Genomic DNA, 24716 nt, shown 5'->3' with positions numbered 1-24716 from the left:
CATCCTGCCTGTAGATGATGCAGAAAAATGACACAGCAGCCCCCAAAACCCTGCTGCTCTCAGGTCTGTCTGAGTGCTCCAGGTACCGGGATTCAAACCTAGCACCTCACTGCTGGTGCATTAACAGCCACGAACCATCTCCACCGTGCTACCGGGCGCTTTTATCTTTTCACTTTGGGTATTAGACTTGAAAAATCCACCAAGACAACCTCAGGTGTGCAACACAGCTGTCTAACCTCCTCCTGAGCTACTGAATCAGACGTTTTAACTCTTCACTTTGGGTGTTTGATCCATGAAGATCAAATTCACAAGTTGAGGTTTGAGACACGGCCCTCTAAACCTCCTGAGCTACTGGATCAGACGGGTGAACGTCTCTCCACGACTCATAAGAACTGAACCCACAACCTCTGGACTTCCAAGTACTCCTTTATCTGATTGAGCTGCTGGACCAGAGAGTCTTGACCGGTTTCTTGGAGGTTTTCAGTCCTCTCTGTGGGTCTGAGGCGTCTACTACTTTGAGCTACTGGGTCACACACAATGAAACCATCATCCTGAAAGCTTTTTAGTCCATTTTCTTTGTTTTGGACTCCTAGAATTCATTGAGTTGACCAGATGGAACCGTTCTTGGGGCGCTGGCCCCTTAAAATAAATAACACTAGATGTCTTTAGTCTTCTAAACTTGTGGCCTAACTTTGGGTGCACTGGATCAAATACTTCCAGAGGTGTCAAACACTTCTTCAGTCCTTCCTCTGGGTGTTGTTCATACCTGATGATCAGCAACAAACATCCACATCAACAGAACAGAAGATAAAGAACAGCAGGTAAAGTATTTAAAGAACGTGCAGACATCCAATGGGGTTTTCTAGCTTTTATTAAACGTTTGCTCTGTGAATAAATATCTGAACTGCCTGCGACGCTCAGCAGCAGAAATATACATGAAGAAGAAACAGAACGACACCAAACACGTTACATTCAGAATACTTTGAGTCGCAGATACACATCAGTTCATGTCTACGACGGCTGAGCGAGCGGAGCTGCAGGTCGGGATCGCCTCGGTCCAGATCAGATCAGATCAAATCCGTATTGCTGATTTCATCTTACAATCATTACACTTCTATTGCTGATTGATTCTTTAGATATTGCGATTTTTAAGTGGAGTTTTGTGCTTCTTTCAAATCAGTTTTCAACGTAAAGTCTTTTAAATGACATTTTTAAATCAAACTGAACGACCCCGATCCCGCCACAAACACGCAGAACCTCTGGAGAAACTAAACAGCTGCTCAACTTTTCAAGTATAACAAAAGACAATCCTCCATCATTAAGCTCCTTCAGGTTTGATTGGACCTTCCTGAGTCCTTTGCACGAGCGAGTGTTTCAAACGAACCGTCTCGGCTCGTGTGATGCATCACAGTCGACACATTTTCTGCACTAAAACCTCCATTTTCAGAAAATGCGCTTAAATCTTTAGTTTGAAAATAAACAGGAGTGTTACAAAGTGGAAAGGACAGGAACTGCTGCAGCCACAGAAGAAAAAAAACACTTTTTTAAAAGATTATTTCATTTTAACCATAAATTCAAGAGTCAACTACAACTCCCAGAGAGCATTGCTCTCAGAAACAACCAATCAGAGAGCTTCTGGGTCTTTAAATGAGTTGACCATGTTAGATTTAAGACTTCTTAGATATTTTCTACACTAATACCACATAGAAAGTGATTTAATATCAATGTTTAGTGTCTTTGGAGATTTAGAGATCAGCTACTTTGTTTTCAAAGTAAAAAGTACATATATATATATGCAAATAACGGCTTGTATTTCAGGATGTTTACAGTAATGGCAGTGTCACATCTGATATTTAGAGACTTTGCTTGCATTATGTCCTTATATTGATAATAAAAAAAGAAATAAATATCAAATAATATAGTTTAAGACTGAAAAATAAGAAATAAAAAGTCCAGTTTTACAGCAAAACAAAAACACCTTTGACTCAGATTCACATATTTAGCTGTTTAGCTCATTTAACCAAACAGGTTAAATGATAATCTAAAGGTCATTTTTAAAATGAAATATAGATTTTCCAGAGTTTTAGTGCAATCGACCTCTCACACAAAGCAGCTGATCGACTACAGAACTACGACTATACACCTGTACGTATTTACACCAAGTTAGGACACACACACGCGCACACACACTAGGACACACACACGCACGCACGCGCGCACACACACACACACACACACACACACTAGGACACACGCACACACTAGGATGGACACACACACTATGTGAATGCACAGTTTATCATAAATAGATAAATAAATATCTCACACACACACACACACACACACACCAAGTGTTTGGGGAAGATACATTCCACCATGAGACGATGATGATGATGATGATGATGATGATGAGTGAGGAAGGTATTTAACTGTCTGCTAGACTCTGAATTACACCTCCTACTTCCTCCGTCGGCTTTTCAGAATAAAAACAGAGACTTGCCAGCCGCAGCTGAATTTACCCAGCATTCAACTGAACTGGTGGCTGGTTACTTCCTACAAAGCTGATGATAAAATACAGGAGGAGAAATTAAATAAAAATATTTTCTCCACTCAAAGTACGTACAGGAATATAATATAATATAATACAAAACATCTAGTAACACGAAGAGGAGCTTTTACACTGGAGGGACAGTGGCTGTGGTGTTTAAGGGGGCTGTTAATGTTCTTTCTAAAGGGATTTCTCCTTTGTACAGTTTATTTTCTGGGTTGTTTTGATGTTTTTAACTGTTTTCTATGTGTGGTGTTTTTTTCTTTTCCAAACACACAACCATCCAGCTTCCTCTCTGCGGCGTTTCCCCATCAGAGCATCCCGTCCAGGTTCTTCTCTGCGTTCTGCTTGTCGGGCGCCGCCTCCTGAGCGCTGTACTGGGTGTGGTAGTCGCGGAGGATGGTCACGACGTCGTGGTGGCCGAAGTGGACCGCTTCGTCCATCGGGGTGTTCCCCCACCTGCAGCACAGGGGGACAGCATTCAACATTAAGCATTTAACTGGCTTCTTTCTGACGCCACACATTACTGGTAAATATCTGGACACAAAACAACACTGCTGGAGGCAGCGTGGCCACTCAGAGTGAGACTCTGGGGAAAATCCTGCATTATATTATTCAAAGAGACCCCAAAATCATGTGTTTGGCAGTTGGATGAAAACTGATCGCCCGCTACTTGGACATTGGTTGGAAATTATGGATGAAATCTATACCATGGAAAGACTAACTTACCACTTGAGGCTGAAAATGTCTACCTTTCATCAAACATGGAGGAAACAGAGAGCGTTTAAGGAGCCTGAAGCTGAATAAACGGACTAAATGGACCTGTTTGTTAACCACTTGCAAAATAAGGAGTAAGAACTGTGTTTCTTTTGTTCTGATTTTTTTTTATATTTCTATCCTTGAAAAAGGAGAAAAAACAGTTGTAAAAAATGAATAAATAAATAAATAATGTCTTGAACTGTGCTGTGCTGAAAAATAAAGTCTAAAAAAAAAAAAAAATTTAAATCTTTTAGTCTATAAAATGTTAAAGTAATGTCTCGGAACCACATCGCCACAAACATATTTAGTTTGTAATGATATAAAACATTGAAAGGAAAGAAATATTCACACTTGAGAAGCTGAGAACTTACTTATTAATCAATTTAATTAGATATTCAAGACGATTTTTAAAATATCTTTTGCAAAACATTATATATATGTAATTGTAGATGTAGTTGATACTTTAATTCAGAGAGTTGTAGTGATTTTTAACACTGCTGTTACCTGTCTCTGGGAACAGGGTTGACTTTACAGGCCTCCAGCAGGAAGCGAACCACCTCAGCGTGTCCTGAAACACACACACACACACACACACACACATCAGCTCCACAAACACACTGATCAGATGACTCATCAGTGCGCTGACGATGACTTCCTCATCGTTTTGTTTTACCCTCAGCAGCTGCCACGTGCAGGGCCGTCCTGGAGTCGTAGTCCCTCTGCTCCATGTCCATGGAGGACAACGCAAACCTGCACGAAAAAAAGCAGACAGACATCAATTTAATAATGAGAAATAATTAAATCAGAAGCAAAGAAAAGAAGACGCAGAGTAAAGAGCTGCGTTACCTCCTCAGGGCGGAGACGTCTCCGGTGTAAGCAGCAAACAGCAGATTGATCACCGACTTCACCTGAAACACGACGAGCACATTAAAGCTGAACAGAGCCAGAATCAAGGAGGGAAGCTGATGGAGGAGGGAGAACGTCTGTGGGACTCACCCTCTGGTCTCCTCCCTCCCGGCGAGGATCCAGCTTCTTGGCGAAGTGTCTCAGGTTATCGTAGTTGTGGAAGTTACAGAGAGAAACGAGGTCCTGAGAGAAGAGAGTTAGTATCACAGTGCTTCAGCTCCAAGTCCAAGTCATTTAGTTATATTTAGTTTTAAGATAATATTCTAAAGACATGCACCATCTAAACTAAATAGAGGAAACAGCATTAGTCAGTAAAAACCAATAGTTTTTGAGAATCTTTGGGCTCCTGTCAGCTGATCAGACTAAACTAGACCCCCAGAGACGCCGTCCAGAAATAAAAAGATAAGATAAGTTACCGTGCAGAACTGGATGCCTCTGACGCTGTTGCCCAGCTTGTCGAGAGGAGGAGACCAGCACATGATGCCCATCACGTTTGGAACGACCAGCAGAATCCCGCCAGCGACGCCGGATTTAGCCGGCAGGCCGACCTGAAACGGCAGGACGGCGGCGTGTTGACAAAACAACCCAACAGAGCTTCATTTTAAAGATGGCGCTGTGGGGCGGATACTGACGTGGAAAGCAAACTGTCCGGAGAAGTCGTACATGCCGCAGGAATGCATCAGACTCAGAGTGTTTCGCACGGCCTCGGGGCTCAGCACGCGCTCTCCTGTGATCGGACAGAAGCCGCCGTTGGCCAGAGTGGCGGCCATGACGCTGGCGCTCTCACAGGTCACCTCGATGGAGCACAGCTGACGGGGAAGAAGACGATCGGTTTGATGTTATCGTCATATTAATACGTCAGCATTAGCAGCAAAGTAACACCTGAGTCTGTGGTCTACTGAGCTCCTTTTACCTGGAAGTAGAAGTCGAGGATGGACGTCATGTCTGTGCCCTCCGGAAAACACTGAAACAACAACAGAGTCGAGCTGTTAACGACAACATGAAAAAGGAGAATAGAGCTAATGGAAACTTATCAACATTGCAGAAATTATTAAGTTGCAATGAAATAAAAGGAGAGTAAAGCAGGAGAATCAGTGAAAACACAAAAGGCCTCACCTTCTTCTCCTTCAGGTAGTAGCCGATGGCAAAGTTTCTGTCTCCGGACTCTCTCTCCGACTGGAAACTGGGACACGCAGAGAGGGAGGGAGGTTTGCTCTTCAACACTATGACTCAGCTCATGTTATATAAAACTCAAACTCAACGACAGTGACCTCTGACTCAACTCTGCCACACAGAGCTGCCCCCGACTTCAATAGAACGCCACTATAACTAGACTGTTTTGGAATAAATCAATAAAGACGCTCAGCGGCGTGTTGTGGGACTCACGTGGCGTTGCTGAAGCCCACGTACTCGTTTCCCGCCAGTTTGTTCATGAAGTTCATGACCTGCAGAGCAGCGAGACGGACCAACCTCAGACATGTTCACAGAATCATCAACAGCACGAAATTTAAAAGCACAGAAGGTGATTTTCACTCTTCAACCTGCAATGACTGATTCTATTTTGGCCACTTGGGGGCAGCAGAAACAACGTTTACATGCAAATGTTCCAGTTTCTTCCAGAAAAAGGTGAGTTTCCTACTAAAAATAATAATAAAGACATCTGGAGATGCTACATTTGGAATAAGGTCTGTTTTCATAATCTGGAAAACGTTTTCTCAACAGGAATCTCCAAAATAATCCCAAGTAATGTGAATATTTGCTGGTTTATTACTCCTCTGTGGCAATAAATTGAAGATCTTTGAGGTTTTGGACATCTGGGGTATTCTTCACAGATAAAAACTAACTATTATAAATGATAATACTCACATAATCAAATTTCTCAGCGTTGCTTGCCCCTTGCTGAAACACAAACAGAACAATTATAGTATTAAAATTCGTATTTTATGATTTTTAAATTGTAAAAACACATGAAACACTAAACGTTACCCATGTCATGACATTAGCACTATTAAGTATGATCCATATCTCTATGATATTATCAGTGTAAGTTCACATCACTACTGTTTTTAAAATCAAAAGCTGAGCTCATCGTCAGTTATGTGACCAATCAAACCAATCGATGAATTGAGATTAGAGGTGGGAGACTAGCTGGAGATGGAGGAGGTGAAATTAAAACGGTTAATCCACTCAGTGTTTCTGGTTTTGTAACAGAAGAGAAAAATAAAAGCTATCATGGAAAGTACCAAAGAAAATAATAGGATATTTCCAGCTAAACTCTGATCAGGGGTGAACTAACTAGAGAGTGACGCTAGAGGTGTTTATCTTCTAAAAAGGTGCACTCACACTGCGAGCCGCATCTTCAACAAGACGTTACAGACACAAGTACTAACAGCACACTGGAAATACTCCATCACGTGTGCTCTGACTTCATTATTACTTCAAGTGAGTAAAATGTTCCCCCGTCAGTGTTTTACTTCTATATGTGGGTTCATTTTACTGCTGCGTTAATGGGACTTATTCCACTTTGCTGCCTTAGTGTTCAAAACAACCTAATATTTATGATATTATAACAGATAACATAACTATACTGACTGACATGTAGCTGCTGCAGTGTGAGTACACACACGTGGGGTTTTATTAGCTGCAGTAGGCGAGAGGCAGAGTAACTGAGATGGATGTGTCTGGGCTCAGTCTGAGGCTATAAAACCAAAATTAAAAACATGTAGATAAAAAAACAAAGAGGTCCCTCTCTAGAGAAGAATGGAGTATGATATAAAACCAGTGTTTGAGTTGAGCCACAGCTCCACTGTTTATAATCCAGGCGTATAAACAGGTTTGGAGAATGCAGGTGAAAAGTATAGAAGCGACACTTAAACATTCATAAACAGCCATGTGGAGGCTAAAAGCTTGTCACAAATCCAGACAGAAGAGGGGGAAAAATAATTAAAAAGGAAAAATTACCAACGTCATTGACCTGTTGCAGTGGTCATAATTTCCCAAAGATCCTAATGCTGTAAAATATGCAACAACACATAAAACCACACAACGAGCCTTGAAAAGGTACATTGCAAATGAGTGTATTTGAAGTCTAGATTCAGGGAGGAGGGAGAGCAGGAGGGACGCATGCACTGATCTGAACCTGGTTTTATCATTCGGATCAATGGACAGATTCAATCAACAGTGATTGGTTGGGATTCAAAGGGAGAGTGGGACTGGTTGACAAGTTTTCATATCATATGGGAATGTTTGACAGAGTTTTCTAGTTCCTGATAAATCCCTAAAATGTTAATACATGTGTGATTTGAGTGGGAACATTCCTATATGATGTGAACACAACAGAAGACACTGGATGATTCCTCTGCTCATCCAGCTGGTGTCATGTGCAATTAAAAATGTGCAAAAAGTGTTCACATTGTTATTTTGAGTGTGTGACAGCATTATGGAAAGGATCCCTAAAGAGAGAGAACTGGAAGATCCTTTTGGTTTAACCACAAACAGCCGTTATATCGCTCTCCGCACACACACCAGACTACATTCATAAAAACAGGGATTTTAGAGAACAGGACACAGGAGCTGCTGGTGTAACCGCTGCCTCAGTCGGTTGGTTTGTTTGTGTTTCTGTGTGACTTTGGGGCTTTAAAGAGTTCGTACGGATCCAAGCTTACGTTGCTGGATCGCCAAAGTCACAGGAACTAGACCAGCACCTCCCATCTTCAGCGAGCTGAAATCGCTGTTTTTGTGAATGTAGTCTGGTGTATTTGCAGAGAGCGATAGAACGGCTGTTTGTGGTTAAACCAAAAGGATCACCTTGCAGCCTGTTTCATCACTGCAGGCTGAGGCGATCGAACAGCCACTTCTAACCAAAAATATGTAAAAATAGGGCCCAGGTTTCTCCATTGTCAGTGTTATCCATTAATACTGCTATTCTGACAAAGTGTCTTAGTGATTGTTGGGAGGATTTTTGTTCAGAGGGCTTAAAGGATTTGAGGATGTTGCATGTTTCTGGTGGGTTACGTAAAGAATGTGGATCAGATTTTTTGCTTAAAAGCACATCTTCGTTTTTATTTTCTGAAGAGAGACGAGTAGTGTTTGCTCTCAAAATAACACAGATCTGACACAACATCCCCGTAGCCAGATTAGCAGCACTGCGGAGAGTCATAACACTTCCTGTGGATCATCTCTGGCTGGATGAATGTGACGGTGTAATTAAACAGCTCGTCATTCTACTGGGAAAACCCTCGTGATCGCCGCTGGCCGCTCGAGGACAGAGGGCTCGGAGCCGCCGAGGGCTCGGATGTTTTAATTTGAGTCTTAAATCAGCAGATGGTGCTCTTGTGCAGCTCGTCTGTCTGAAGGTCAGAGGAGGAGATTTAATGAAACACTCAGGTGGCCGAGCGGTTTCCCTGATTAAAGCTGGTGATGTGGCTGTGACCTGACTGGTCTCCATCTCCTCCCACTCTGTGTAAACTCTGTGTGTGTGTGTGTGTGTGTGCAGGACATCTGAGCGATGCCGCTTTCAACCAAATCCCCTTTCAGCGTGATTATCTATAACCTTAATCTCCCCCATATACAGTAATCTGGCGGAAAACACGTTCTCCAGACGATTATAATTCTATTTCATACACTTTATCTTTGCATTCAGCTGTGTCAGACTTTAGCTGCAGATGGAAATACAGACTTCAGCTGGAAAATGACATCTCTGAAAGTGTAAAACAGTCGGTCGTGCATGCCTTCGCCCCATTTTCCCTTTTTGTATTTGAGCCCATTGGTTTCCAAAATGATGTGTGAATGCAGCTTACCTTAATGAGGGAGGTGCAGACGATGGCGCCAGCATTAACCATGGGGTTGTGTGGTTTATCTGTCGGGGGAGAAAATAAAAGTTGGCTATGTTACGGTTATGTGACGGAGCAGAGAGAAGACAGATGTGAAAAGACAGACAGTAATACAGCAACAGAAGAAGGATACTCAGGAACATTTAAATGCTGGAGGTCACAACCCTGCTGATCAATCCAGCGAGTGAACATCAACACAACGACATAGACACACAATATTCTAACAAGCATTCAGACGAAGTAAAAACACACAGCGAGCAGTGATGCACCGCTTCCCCTCTGTGTTTTAATCTTATTATGCAACAACCCCGGACAATGTTTCAGAAAATAAACCTAAAAATAAACAGCTGGAATATTTCCGCTGCCTTTGGTCTGTTAGGTAACAAAGAGCGGAAACCTGGAAACGCTCTCACACCAGGGTCCATTCAAAAAAACACCATTTTTACAGAACCTGATGTCTGCTGATAGCCGACAAGCTACAGTTGAACATTTGAATCTAGTGGGCAGTAATAAAGGCTTTTATTCATATTTCATCATATTTCCCTGTCATCATTCATAATATTCTATTACAAAACATCTCGTGCCAGCAGCTTGTTGTGTCTCCAGGTTATTAAGTCTCTCTGCTGTGGTGCTGCAACCTCCCATTAACATTTTATGACGGCTCCATAGCAACCAGGCCGTGAGATGGATCCTGTGACAGCGAGCGCGTGGAGAGAAAGTTCAGCCACGGCTGGATGAGTCACGGAGCAGAGAACAGAGGAGCAGGCCAGTGTGTGTGTGTGTGTGTGTGTGTGTGTGTGTTTCCTCACCCTCCTCGTTCAGGAAGAGCTTGTTGAAGCGGAGGCCGCTGGGCTCTTTGCCGATGAAGCGGTGCACGTACTCTGTGCCGTGGTCGTGGACGGCGATGGCGTATTTCAGCGGCTTCACACAAGACTGCAGACAGAAAGGAACCTTGGTGTCGCCGACGGTGTGCCTGAGGAAGAGATTATAGAGAGTTAGACGTTTATTTACACATGTGGAACTATTGTGATCATGGAGAAACGTCTCCGTGGTACCTCTGCCCGTCCACGGTGCACAGGGCGACGGCCCACAGGTCAGGGCTGAAGCGGGCCAGCTGGGGAATGTAGTCTGCCACCTACGAGACACAAACACGATAAAAACACCATGTTTATGCGGCATAATGACCCTTTATTGAGAGCTTTCTTAGTCTTTGTAAACTGTGCAGCAGCCCTCACTCACCTGCCCTCCAGGCATGTTTTTGGCGGTGCCATAGAGGTCGTCGATGTGGGCGGCAAAGGACTGGAAGTCTGGGATGACAAACTTCTTCCTGAAGGCCTGCGTGAGCAGAACGATGTTGCTCTGGACACATCTGAGACAAGAGACAAGAGACAAGACAGCCGCTTAGGTCTGCAGTGAGCCTCCAGTCTGGACTCAGAGGAGCCGTCTTCACTGGTGAAGTTAACCCTCAGCGTAACCCTCGTAAGCACACCGTCGTCAGACTCTTCACGGTCGTGTATCTTGCTGGCTGAACTGTTCCACCTCCTCACACACCAGCTGCTAAGTTATCATGTGATCAGTAGTTTTGTCTTTTGGGAATCTGTTTGGTTTTCTGGTTCGGTGCCTTTATTTCCAGGCTAAACTCTCCTGTGTTTCTGTCTCTATCCTCAGGTTCCTACAGCCCATCTCCTCCTGAACACCACTGATTTTTCTCCCTAAATGTTGTCCAGGCTGATCCGCAGCTCCACAGATAGTAAACACAGCGTAATAAGGCGGTGAGGTAGGAGCAGGCAGATTTGTGGCTCAGCCATCTCACTGCATCAAACCCCGTCTAATCCCTGTAGCATGGGATGCCTGCAGAGAAAACACACTCCACCTCCTGCTCACGTGCTTCCCTCTGTGAGGCCGAGCTCTATAAATAAGCCCGTGGAGCGGATGTGATGGATCCCAGCCAGGGGAGGCGGCGCTGGGGTCTGTTCGCTGAGGTTTCAGCTCCCTGGTGAGCTGTCATATGCCCCAGCTCGCCACGCCGCCGCTCCCCAAGCTGTCACCTAGATCTGTGTCAGCGTCGTTTCCAGATGTGTGTTCACAGCAGCTTGTGTGGCTGAAGATCTGATTAGTGATTAGTACTGGAGCCACTTGTTTACGTTCTTTTCATCACAGTGACGTTTTTAATTTAACTCTGACTTTATGTTTCCTAGTTTACAGTACAGCCAGAGCAAACTGCATTGTGGGTAATGAAGGCCCTGTCCTCTAAAAGCTAAAATATCTCTAATTTCATCCCCACTAAAACTCAAACGCCACTGATCCACCTTAAAATAAACCTTCAGCACATGTTTGGATGATTCAGTTAAGAATTAAAGGACAGTTTCTGCTAATAATAACAAAGACGTCACGTCCTAAATGAAGCTTTGTGTCCTATTTCTCCCTCAGCGAATCCTGCTTGATAAGAAATCTCAACAACACGCCGATGACGTTGGAACTGAGGAGTGATGAATAATTAATGACAAGCGGCGACCCTTTTTCTGACCAGCATTAATAATTCTTCTGATACTCATGAAAGATTGACTGCAGATTTTAAAACACAATCTTCTCTCTGATCCAATCAAACCAAACATTTCTTATATTTTTGGAACATATAAAATCCTAAAATCTCCTACTTTTTGAAGAGGTGTCGGTCCAGCGCTCCGTCAGAGGTCGTCTTCAGGGTCACCTTCAGCATCTCCATACATTCCTTCAGCCGAGGGTCTCCAGTGCGAAGCCCCGTGGCCTTAAGAGCCTGTGCACAAGGAGGGAGGGGGGGGGGGGGCGTCAGGATTAAAGCGGCCTGACAGTAAATCGATGAAGCTACGAGCCGTGAACGGAGAAGACGAGGAGTCACCCTGCTTGTAATTTAACCTTAAAGAGCAACGCTGATTCACTGCCCGTCTGTTCAACCTGCTCGGTTTCCTGCTGTCTACAGTTTTTTTCAACATTTTGGGAGAGCTGAAGTATAATAGGGGGGAGACTTGAGAGAGAAATGAGTAAATGAAAAGGTTTACTACTGGAATTTACTAGCATTAATATCTTGAGAAAAGTGGTAATACATTTCTCTGTAGAAGACGACAAACTTTCCTGTTTTCCTTAATATAACTCCCATCATCCTCTTCTGCACTGTGGAGGGTTCAGGCAGTGAGCAGAGTCACAGTGAGCTGAACTTTAATAACAGAAACAACTTAAAATAACGTAGAGACCAGCAGATCAGTGATAAATATGCTTTTTAGAAATTTGTGAAGCTCAGAACGATCTGCTCCCACACTGTCTTCCAGAAATCCAGTTTAATTTGGCCTGAAACTCGTCACGGGTCACTTCAGACGTGATGTTTCCCGCTCTGTGGACTCACTGTGGTGAATTTGTGCGCTGGGATCTTCTCCTGGCCCTCTGCGATGGTGTAGAAGAGCAGGTCCTCCAGGCTGGGCAGGATGCCTGCCTTCCTTCTCCTGCAGCACAGAGACAGCAAAACACACACAGAGACAGAAAAGTGAGACAAAACGAGTCGACAGCGAGGCCCGCTGTGGTGGAAACATGGAGGGGAAACTGCAGCAGAGGGAGGAGAGAAAAGCTTTCTGACTGCAAGGAGAAGCAGTGAGTAATAACTGGAATACGGCTGGAAAACATTACCTTACACCGACCTTAGAGCACCGTTCTCACCAGCGTTAAGGCCACTGTAACGTAAAGAGTTCCACTCTGCCAGAACACCGGCCGGGAATGTGTTTGACAAGCCGATTAACATGCAAACTAACCAGACGACTCAAACGTTTGGATTCCAGAGCGAATTATGCTGTTTTAGTTTGGGTAGATCATGGGGGGCCGCGGGGCAGGACGACAGCAGCAGCGCACGAAGACGAGATAAACGCCAAACACTTCAGTCTGAGAGAGAAGTGGAGAAGTGACGCTGCCTCACGGGCGTCTTCGTCACTCGCTGAGGTGTCGGTGGAATTCATCCCGATAGCAGCGCACTGTGTGTCAGACTGGAGCTCGGCTGCTGCAGCTGTGGCGTGGACGCCGAGAAACGACCACCAGCTACTAGATAACTAGAGCCCACAGGACAGGACGGTCTGCAGCGTGGCGGCGAAAACACCCCGAAACGACAAGAACATAAAGTCACCAGAGGGCTAAGTAAACTCTGACAACACACAAGACGTCAAGTTTGCAATTTGCCTTGTTCAGGATCTTAATTTAGTGAATTTAAACACGTTTTATGTCTTTTTAACATGTAACAAAATAAGCCAAACCTGCTGAAAGGCCTCAATGTTCAAGGAAAATAACCTTTGCGTGTTTAAACCATGAAATATCTGCTGCTATATCATGTATTCGGTGCACAGAGTGTTTGTCATCCCGCTCTTTGCACTGCTGCCGTCCTGTAATCTGCAGCTGCAATAACTTTAGTTCCCCCGTGAAGCTCTCTGGATTAAATAAAGCTAATCTTAGCAGCGTCTGATGAGTGTCATCGTGTAGTTTTACGGCCTGGCGGGTGTTCTGAGCAGCGCCTCCACGCCGGGTCGTCTCTGGGAGGAAGGTTAGTAGCGTGTCAGGAGGCAGACCGGGGGCGACCGGCTCACAGCAGCCTCTCTGCTATGATTCATATCAACACCAAATTGGATTTAAGCAAAGCTCTGAGTGCCCAGGCGTACTCTGTCCTGCAATGCATCATGGGGGCACTGGCCTGTGCGCTAGGAGAGGAGGTCTGAAGGTAAGAGGACGAGTCGGCAGGTGTCTCCCTGCAGCAGCGTGTGCGCCTCCTGAGACACGAGAGCAGAGATCTACCAGTTCTTACTGTCAGACTGGGAGGGGAAAAGGTTTCCTCTGGGTTTATTCAGCAGCAGCGAGCTTTCAGGACATTTCTAATTGTCTCCAAATCCCATGAAAAGACCAAAACCAACAACACGTCAGCCCGTCTATCAGGACTGTCTGACTTCCTGTCTGTGGCTCTCAGCTCTAAGCCCATTGGTTCCCACCGAAGATATAAATCACCTCACAAATATTTAGTTTGATCTTCAAAAAGGCTTCAGTCATTTTAAAGTGCTCACTGTGGTTTTAGTCACACAAACAGGAGGAAACGGTGCACATGCTGGGGACTATTTTCAGCGGCGGATGAATCGGATGAGTGTTTGTGGCAGCAGGACGCTGTGTGTGTGTGTGTGTGTGTGTGTGTGTGTGTGTGTGTGTGTGTGACCGAGTCAGAATAAACTACAGAGTGTGTGTTCATGATGATGGAGAAACAGGTGAGCCAGAGCAGCAGCGAGGCTCATTGTTGAGGTTTTTAATAGTTTTTGATCAAAAGTGGAGCTCTGCGGCTCAGAGGATGGAGATAAATCAGGCTTGGACATCATCAGAGGTTAGATTTGGTCTTTTCATGGGATTTATTGGCAACAAGAAGAATGTAGCAGCTTAATAAACATCAAAATGAAAGAGTTTAAACCCACTAAAGCACCTGCTGCAGAGCAACACTGAGGAAACAGTGGGCGCTCAGTCACAAACTTATATCTCCAGCTAAGGAGGTTTCCAGGACACTGATATGGATCCTTCAGCATCAAACCACCACAGGTTTTACTGTTTAGTCTCACTGATATTGTGATTTGTCTGCATTTAATTTTCACTGACAAACATCAAACACTTCATTCATCATAGAACGATATGCTGCGACACGTTTCACCTTCATCAGATACAGCAACAAGGCCAGATTGCTAATTTCAATAATATCTCGATCAATAGTCCAGCCCTTGTTATGACCTCTGACACTAGTCAGTGTTTGTGGTGTGTTTTGAGGATGAGATGCTCTACGTTAATAATGCTGTCTCCTGAATTCAAATTCTGACGTTTCTCCGAGTAGAAAATCTGACTTCCTGAGTGAAAAGTAAGAGTCATGAACTCCAGATAATCATGTTGTTATAGAAACGGCAACTGAGCGCGATCTGACCTCATAAAAGGGAGAAAGAGTGTGTGTGTGTGTGTGTGTGTGTGTGTGTTTGGGGGAGGGAGGTAGGAAGGGACGGAGGTGAGGTAGAGGGGAGGGGATTCAAGCGCAGCCGCTGGGAGGAAGTGAGGTAATTTCAAGGTAAAAGCGTTTAATCGGCTTTCCGCAGAAAACCTCTAATTCTACTGGAAAACAGATTTAAAAAGAAGAAGAAGAAGAAGAAGAAGAAGAAGAGAAAAAAACCCACTAAAACTAAAATAAAAAATAGAAACATACTTACAAATGCAAAGCAAGCAGATCAACAACAGGGAGAGAGTGTGCAGAGGGAATAATACTGAATTAGTAACAGTGGAAACATCAACACATTAAATGTACACAAACATACAGATCAGTTTAAACGCTGCTGTCAACACATTAGCAAGAAAAACAGACTGATGATTAGGAAGCATCACACCTGATGGAAATAAAGACAATAAATCACATTATTGATGAATTAAAGAATGAAAACATGAACTTTTCACAGTGAATCAGCTGTAATGGAGGATTGTTTACCTGCAACAACAACAAACAGTGGTGGAGTCTAAAAATAACCCTCCGCCTGGGTGATAATCATCCAGTGACATTAAAACAAAGGAGTGACTGATGGGGTCTCACAGGAGCACTGCTGTTTAGTTATTGAGGCCTGAGAGACGCTTCACCTCTGGGAGCATCATCATTAGAGGAGGCCTCTGGAACATCTGGACACCGCCGGATCAGCTCGTTAATCTACCTCTGCTGCACTCATTAGCATGCTCGCTCCCCTCTGTGTGTTTTTAAGGGTCGGTGGTGATGTAGCACACACCGTTTGTCTGGAAACACCCTGCTTATGAACAACATATATGGAGAATTTCACCGCAGGCTTGCAGAGCTGCAGGGGCTCAGTTAATAACTAAACAAAAGCTGTTTTCCTTCTGCACGTGAGGACGCTTCTCTGATGTGATGGTTTTTGTCTCACTGCTATTTAAAAATATTTGGGTTTTGGATTATAGTTTGGACAAAATAAGACATCTGAGGACGTCACCTGGGAAGTTTTAGTGTGCTTGTTTGATCTACTGACAGGCTCAGAGTGTTATTCTAAGTGTGTGACAGCATCATGGAAAGGATCCCTACAGAGAGAGACCTGGAAGATCCTTTTGGTTTAACCACAAACAGCACACACACCAGACTACATTCACTAAAACAGGGATTTTACCTCATAAAGACACAAGAGTTGTTGGAATAGTTCCTGTGACTTTGGCATTTTAACACATTAGTTCAGACTGAAACCAACTCTTCAAAACACCAAAGTGACAAATGAACAGAGAGAAGCAAACCGATGGAGGCAGCAGAAGACCAGCAGCTCCTGTGTTCTGTGAGGTAAAATTACTGTTTTTCTGAATGGAGTCTGGTGTGTTGGAAGAGAGAGATAAAACAACAGTTTGTGGTTAAACCAAAAGGATCTTACAGATTATACTTTTGTGTTTCCCTGCTGGTCAAACATACAGATGGTGAGTGGTCAGTGTATACATTTTAATAACGCAAAATTCAGTGCCAGAGACGCTCATACTGCCAAGCCGAGGTCTGTGTCTGGACAGAGCCATCTGTAGTATCTGACCAGATCGATGGCGCCGTTCTCACGGCCTCACGTGTCCTGACAAACCGGCGTGGAGGGCGGAGGCAGACATTAGAGCGGCAGCGCTGAGAGGCGGCGCTGCATAAATCAATCTGAGCGAGTGACTCATCTGATCCTGGAGGCCCCGACAACTGCCGGGCAGCACGCCAGCATCCAGGCTTTGGTGCACAAACCGTGGAAATATGACGTGGGCGGGATAAGCTCCCCTGCATTACAAATATTTTTAACCCCTTATTAGCTGGAGCACAGCCTCAGGACCCTCACAACCAGACTGGAGTGGAGGCTGAGCGCTGTCGGGGCCCCTGGGACTGCAACCAACCAGTGGTAGATATCAAATTATCAGCCTGACTTACTGACTTCTAACCCTGATGGTCCTTTATCACAGGTTCACCTGCAGAAAGTTTTAATCACAATAAGTGAAAAATGTCCATAATAATGTCGCACACCCTCTCCTCTTTATTATTCATGTCCGTATTCAGTACATCTACTTTTACGTCCATTCTCAGTCGCTGTTTCTTTACGTCATCCTGATGAAGCTCCATGTAAATGCAGCCTGCTGATACTAATCTTTACTGTAAATATCCCCCAGAATGAGCCGAGGACTCACTGAAACTGAAACCAGCCTCCAGAGGAAACAAGATGTTGCTGACGACCAGTCAGCTGAGCCAAGTGACTGCCTAAACATGGCCGACAGCTCCAGCAAATCGTCCGTGAATGGAAACAAATGGGACATCGTCGGCCTGCGGGGGCAATGAGGCGTTTTATTACTAAGGAAACTGTGGAGGGAGGATACGGGCTGCTGTGATGGCTGGTGGCACAGCTGCTTTGAATGTTAACAGGAAAACGACTCTCTAAAATTAGTGGCAACAAGTCACCAGACCACCAGAGTCTAATATATATAGTAAATAAGATAAATGTGATAAATCTGAGCAGCACGGACACATTCATTCAGTCCAGACTGAAAGTTAAAGCCATTTTTCAGGCAGAAATGTTGAATATTCTTCAGTTCCAGCTTCTCAAACGTGAGGATTTGCTGCTTTTCTTCCTCTTAATGACAGTAAAGTGGATATTTTGGGGTTCTGTGCTGCTGGTTGGATAAAATTAGCAACCTGAAGATGCCATCTTGGGCACGTTTCACTAACTTTGACATTTTTATGAACATAAGTAAATGTGTGTGATGGTACAGGATCGAGTTAGCGGTTTGTTTTTTAACTGTTTAAGTCAAAAACCAGAAAAATACCAAACTGGTTTGTTACAGCGTCACTTGTACTGAAAGTTTTGTACTTTCTGCTGTTTTTCATACAAATAAAATAAATGTATACTTATTACTTTCTGTAATTGTGTATATGCTTCAACTTTTGTATTGTACTCTGGCAAAACAATTTCCTTAAAGTAGATCTTATCTTAAACACTTTTTATTAGGGCTGGGTGATAAAACGCTCTCATTACAGGATCTCACAACGCTGACGTGAACAAATCTAACAGCAGAAATAAACGACGGCTTGTAAGTCTGCAGTTTTTGCCGATTTCCTGCAGCAAAGCTCAGTTTGAACCAGAATGAACGTGAGAGTGGACTTTCTCCAGAAGAGAGGAAAGAACACAAGAGACGATGAAAGTGAACTTGAAACAAAAACAATACCACAGCCTCAGATATATGGAGGTGGTTTAACATAAAGCCTGCTTGTAAGGTTACATTTATCCCAAATCAAACCATGTTTGCACAGTTAAATGTTTTTACTGTTAATAAACTATATTCTTAAGTTTAACCAGTGAGCTCTGGCGTCTTTGATACTGCAGGAGGAATGACTTTGGGCTCCTGTAACGTCCTCATCATCATTTTAGTAGCAGCTGAAGCACAAACCTACATCTGAACTGGAAGATTTCCAACAGCAAACACCCCTGGAGGTAAAATAATGATAATTTAATAGATAACCGGTGCTGTGACACATCCCCTGAAATGTTTTTATCTCTTACTTTATATTTCAGACTCTGATTAGTGGGTTACCTGTGTGTGTCTTCATAACAAACCCTCACGTCCTTCTGGGAAATGCAGAGCATAACATGATGCAGCACTTTGTGGTTAAAGGCAGCACCCTGTAGCAGAGTGGGTCTTCAGTGGGTTAAAGTAGGGTGGGGGAGGCCTCATCGACCTGTGCAGGTGATGTTATGGTGTTTCTGGACGTTAAAGGCTTTTAACCTGCATCACTGTCATCCTCACTCCTCTATCTGCTGCCACTAATGTCCCCTGATGAACAGTGATGATATAATAATCTGCAAATGGACCTTTAAATGTCAGTAATTTATTCTATTCATCTGCACGGTCATCCTGAAATACTATTTGTTCTAACTGATTGGATATTTGATCATTATCTGAATCACTTATTATATCAAAATACAATGTCACATGATGTTTGGGGCTGCAGGCAAATAAAATCTGACCTTAATTATCAACCAGCACTAAAAAATAATAACTATAATTTGCCTTCACAGCTTCAGTGACTGACCTTCATTAGACATTGAGTTGAGGTTCGGTTTGTCTGCACTGTGCATGAAGTTAAACCGACATTTATGTGAGTTGCTGTAGTTATAATGTCATTTTCAAAGGCAGGAGGAGCTGGTGGCGCGTTAATGCCTCATTGGGTTTAACATGCTGCAGCTGCTGGTCACGATATGTGGCTGGCTGCACACAACACGCTTCAGTCTTACATCACAATCCAAACCCTTTAAATTAAAGCTTAGCAGGTCTCTTTCTCCAACAGGAAGTCAATAAAAACATTTCATATCAAGATTTCTAAAGCTAGTCAGAACTAGCAAAAGTGTCCGATAATGGATGTCGCTACCCATTAGCCTGCTGGCTGCGTATGAGCTAGCTAGTTAACAGCTAGCCCCTTTGCGTGATGCAAACCCTCAATGTCGAACTCCGTTGTGGAGATTTACGAATTAAAACAGGCCTTGCGTGTAAATGTAAAACAGACACACACAGAAGGTGTTTTTAAACTAAAGTAATATTAGTAACCAGTCTTTAATTCGGCATTCATTCTGTGAGTAAATATGCTTATTTTAATAAAAAAAAGAAACTTTAATGAGCGGTTCCCAGGTGACATCACAGTCATCGATCGCCGATTCGCTACATTAAATCGTCATTTTTTTCCATTAAGTTCGGCCTATCTTGGAGCTAACAGCTAACAGCTAACATCCTCCCACAGACCGGCGGTAACGTTACTCACTTCTCCGCTGAGGAGTCCTTGCCGGCTTCATTGTGGCCGGCTTCATTGTGGCTGTCCCCCTTGGAGCAAAAGCCTCTCACGCCGTGCCTCCTGGCGGGGTGCTGCGGGGCTCTCCACCCGGCTAATGCCCTCCCTCTGCCCGGTGACCTCCCATCCAAACAGGCGGTGCTGCTGAAGCAGGCGGCGGTGGCAGGTGCCGCTTTCGCACCAGCTCTACCTGTCAACGGACGCTTCAGCTGGGTTTGAAATAACTCCTTGAGCGCTACCGTTGACCGAAAATGTAACATTTCAATCCCGTCGAGAAGAGGATCCGGATGGTGTAACTACAGAAAGGTCGGGTGAAGAAATCTGGAGGACTAAAAAGCTCAGTTTCCCAGTGAGAGTGTCGGCTTTCTCGGTCGAGTAACGGTTTTCCCGGTGACTCAACAACAGAAAAGCGGTCCTCACTGTGAGACAACCTACCTTTCACCATCCATATCATCAAGCGTTCTGATTGGCTTACAATAACACACGCTTGCTCCTGATTGGCTAAGAGCGCTGTCAATCATCCCAACTGTGTCGCCTACTGTTTTGATGTGTTTTGGATCATTTATCTCCATCTTTATCCACAATTTCATATTTTTATATAATTTTAATAGCATATTTAAATATATTATGACTTTTATAATAATATTTAAAATCATTATAACAGTTTGCACAAGACGCACAAGAACCAAAGCAGTCAGATATTAGAATTAAGAGAGAAAAAATGATAGAAAAGTATATGACAGACAGAAATAACCATGATTTTTAAAATATTTATGGGCTTTTACAGTGAAAAGTTAAATATTAGGCTATTACTATAAACTTTTTACTCATGCATGCTTTATTATAAGTTCCTAAATAACTATTATATCTGTATATAATCATTTCTCTTTATATCATGTTTTTTTCTACTGTGTATTTCAGAATATATATCCTGGACGATATTAGGCATCCTGAGGTCATTATTTCTTTTTGATTATAATCAATATTCTATTATTGGGAATGTGTTCTGCTTTATTTTCACCTTTTGTGTCAAATCTGGTTTAAAAACATTGATTTTGTCATTAGAGGAACTTCAGCCCTTCATCACTTCACGGCTGCGTCCTCATCATCAGTTTATCTGGTGAATTGAAGGCGATGCTGCAGATGATGAAGCAGATTCATGCACAGCAGCGAGGAGTAAAGAAGAGGCACAATGTGATGTCTTGTCTTGGTGTGACACCGTTTGAATTATTTCGGTACTGCACACATTCAGACTGCGGTTTCCTCAGCAGATGGCGTCTCTGTCCTCGGCTAAACATTTACAGCACCATCTCCTGGTAGGAAATGATCCTAGATTAGTTAGAAAGGATCCAAAAAATACCATAAAAGCACAGTTAGCATGGTGAGACAGAGATGGACGTGTATTTTTATGACATGTGTGCAGCTGTGTTTGTCTCTCTGGGTGAACTAATGTGCAGAAAACTTCAATAAATCTGAATTTTATTTGTAAAGTTGTGTCAAAGTCATGTATAATTCCTTTCATGTTGGCCAATAAAACAGATTAAATCAGTAAAAAGCTTTCCTGCTTGAGTCAGAACACTTATTAATGTTTGTTTGGACTTCTTTGGCAGCCCAGATGGGTGGAGTTTGACTCCCAGTGTAAAATAATGACCTACAAAGGAGATTACTCACTGGAACGTTTACTTATCTGTGGCTCCCAACTTTTAGGCTATCTGCCTTTATCTGAATGTGGGTAAACTCCATCCCCGCACACATTCATGCTGACTAATAACGGCTCACTTGGAACGTAAGACATTCATGAATTTGAACCCAAACTTACATTTCCATTTTAGCAGCTCTAGAACTAAAGGGGAATTCCAACAAAACTTTCCTGTAGGTTGTTATTTTACTGGAATCCACATTTTCATAAAAAAAAAAATTCCCTTTTTTTGAACTTAATGAATGAGTCCTGAGCTTCAAATGCAGCCAAACTCAGAATATCAGCCTGGTTGCTGCTGCACTATGTGGCCAAAAGTGTGTAGACGAAGCATGTGGTCCATAAAGAACACACAACGTGTTGTCTAACTGGTAGGTACTAAAAGTGTTGGAACTGGTCCAGTAGATCACAGTAGGTCCACTAAAAGAGCTTGTTTGATCCACTGACAGGCTCAGAGTGTTATTCTAAGTGTGTGACAGCATCATGTAAAGGATCCCTACAGAGAGAGACCTGGAAGATCCTTTTGGTTTAACCACAAACAGCACACACACCAGACTACATTCACTAAAACAGGGATTTTAGAGAACAGGACACAGGAGCTGCTGGTCTGCTGCTTCCTCAATAGGTTAGTTTCTTTCTGTTGATTTGTCACTTTAGTGTTTTGAAGAGTTGGTTTCAATATGAACCAATGTGTTAGAATTTCAAAGTCACAGAAACTTGCCCAACTTCAGTGTTGTGTTCTGTGAGGTAAAATTAGCTTTTTTTTCAAAGGAGTCTGGTGTGTGTGCAGATATAACGGCTGTTTGTGGTTAAACCAAAAGGATCTTCCAGGTCTCTCTCTGTAAGAATCCTTTCCATAATGCTGTCACACACTTAGAATATGTACTATGTGTATAATATATACAGTGACTTTCATTTAGAGGCACAACAGTCTTTGCTGCTATGATGTGATGAGTTTTATCTTTGGTTCACACTACAGTTGCCTATTTATAGTTTATTTATTGCAATTTTTTGCACTAGATTCATTTTTATTTTGGTTTTATCTTTTCCCAGTTTTGTGTTCAATCATAATGTGTTAAACATGTTTAGTTTTAATGACAAAATCAAATCATTTTAATCTGGCTTTAAAGCTGTAGGTGACCCTGATGGCCAGTACATTCAATAATACAGAAGAAAACAGACTTTCACTGTCTATTTCTTCAATCTCACCGTGCTTTTTATTTTTAAGAGACCTTTATGTGCACATTTATAAAAAAGAAACCATCAGCACTAATGAAATAAACATGAAAACTGCCACTCAGACTAGCAGCAGCCCTCAAAGTTTAATTCTGTGCAGAAAAAAAAAGAAAAATCCCCTCTGTGAGCGGCTGCATTTTCGCCGCATGCAGCAGAAAACAAAGGAAGGAAGGAAAAGAGACAAACGAGGCGATCCCTAACGAAGCTGCAGGGAGGAGAGGCGATAATTCACCAACACCCACACCTTCTCAAAAGCAGTCAGCTTCCTGCTCCTCTCAAAATGAGGGTGATGGGTGCGCTCGGCAGATCCCTCCCACGCTGCTTAGCGGCTGGCTTCCGCCCACCGCCCGTGGAGCCGCCCACCTCCAGCCGTTGCCACGGCAACACATCATCATCAGTGACTTGCACTGGAGGAGGAGGAGGAGGAGGAGGTGGAGGACAGGGGAAGGGGAAGAGGAGGGGAGGGCTGCCACTGTTAGCGTGTTCATGAGCAGAGAGCGATTCTCTGGAGAAAATGTGTGTGTGAGAAGAGGGGGGAGGGAGGGAGGGAGGGAGGGAGGGGATGATGGGAGGTATGTGAAAAGGACCTGCGTCAGAGTGAGTCATCAGCCAGTTTCACAATGTGTTGATGTGACGCTGATGCAAATGGCCTGAGCAGGGATTCATCTCAGTAGGCTACAAAAAAAAGCACAGAAGAAGAAAACAAACAGGAGGACCCAGAAGCTCCCTGTGGGTGCTTCTGGGTCGTCATCCCCTCACCGCCCGGGGCTCCTTTCACCCGTCTGTGCCTGGATTACCAGGAACTCCTCTCTTCATCCACGCTGGGAGGAAGCCGGGGCTTCCCTGCCTTGCTCAAAGGCACATTCAGAGTTATTGCTGGAGGGTGATTCACCAGCTCCTCCCTGCAGCGGAAAACTACATAGAATCTACCAAACATTATCATCACTATGTTATAGTGTTACAAACCTGACTTATACCTCCACATATAGTGTGATGATTTAGAGTTTAACCAATTTGGACAAAGAATTAGCAGCTTTCAGGCTGCCAACCCAAAACTGGACCCAAATACTTAAAGAGCCGTTTCATATTTGCGTTAACGTCCAGCCATCATAATTAATCAATTACAATTATAGCTCACAAGCCGTTAACACTTAGCTAGCCAAGTCGAGCTAATTGCGGCTAAATGTCAGCCGGGTTCTGACACCTGACGGCCAAATGTGAGGCCATGATTGGCTGCTGGATTTGGGATTTAGATTAAGATTAGTTTAGCTGCCTTCATGCTAGCCAGAGTAAACATTTTAACTATTCATCTGTTTTCAAAATAAATCAAATAATTTAGCTTTATACAGCTCCAATAGATTCCTATGTTTAACATTAAATGATAAATAAATCCCTCTTATGCAATAACTAATATCAATAACTGATCAGAGATCATCACGGCCAATATTATGGGCTGTTACAGTAAATTCCCAAGTACCTACGACAAGAAATGAAACCCCAGGTTTAAATCACAGAACGCACTTCACAATAGAGTTCAAAAAAATAAAGTTTAATGTTTATGTGCTGTATAACAAATAAAATATATTAGTGTTTAAAAAACAGGTGCATAACTAGGTGAAGCCTAACCTATCACTTTACAATAAACAGTGAGGAGAACAGTGATCAGTGAGACGGCAGGTCAGACATGCTCTAATCTCTGAAACATCGTACAACAGTCACGCTAACTAGGCCAGTGTTTGAGCCAAGCAGGCGGGACACAAAAAGACTTTTCGCCCACGCGCCACGACGGCTGCATCTCCCAGAATTCACTAGCTAGTTTAGCTTTAGCAAGCTAGATTATTATTATTTATTTTTATTTTTTTACAACAGAATCCTTGCTAG

At 43.3% G+C, this 24716-nt stretch overlaps 1 protein-coding gene across 1 annotated transcript; it reads right to left on the bottom strand.

The window, feature by feature from the left end:
• Positions 1-853: 853 nt before the first annotated feature.
• Positions 854-20204, bottom strand: LOC139223507 (glutaminase kidney isoform, mitochondrial-like). The gene is made up of 18 exons (XM_070855433.1): positions 19877-20204; positions 12425-12521; positions 11703-11821; positions 10285-10414; positions 10101-10180; positions 9855-10018; positions 9013-9071; positions 6080-6112; positions 5600-5658; positions 5330-5396; positions 5127-5177; positions 4846-5022; positions 4630-4761; positions 4304-4396; positions 4154-4215; positions 3981-4057; positions 3812-3875; positions 854-3007 (listed from the first exon to the last, which is right to left on the bottom strand). Exons 1-18 carry the CDS (start codon positions 20161-20163, stop codon positions 2860-2862), a joined length of 1899 nt encoding a protein of 632 aa, XP_070711534.1. The 5' UTR covers positions 20164-20204; the 3' UTR covers positions 854-2859.
• Positions 20205-24716: the final 4512 nt, after the last annotated feature.

The sequence above is a fragment of the Pempheris klunzingeri genome, chromosome 24, assembly GCF_042242105.1.
Source record: "Pempheris klunzingeri isolate RE-2024b chromosome 24, fPemKlu1.hap1, whole genome shotgun sequence".
Taxonomy (NCBI): Eukaryota; Metazoa; Chordata; class Actinopteri; order Acropomatiformes; family Pempheridae; genus Pempheris; species Pempheris klunzingeri.
Note: the sequence above shows the minus strand (reverse complement) of the source record. Positions and strands in the feature narration are given on the sequence as shown.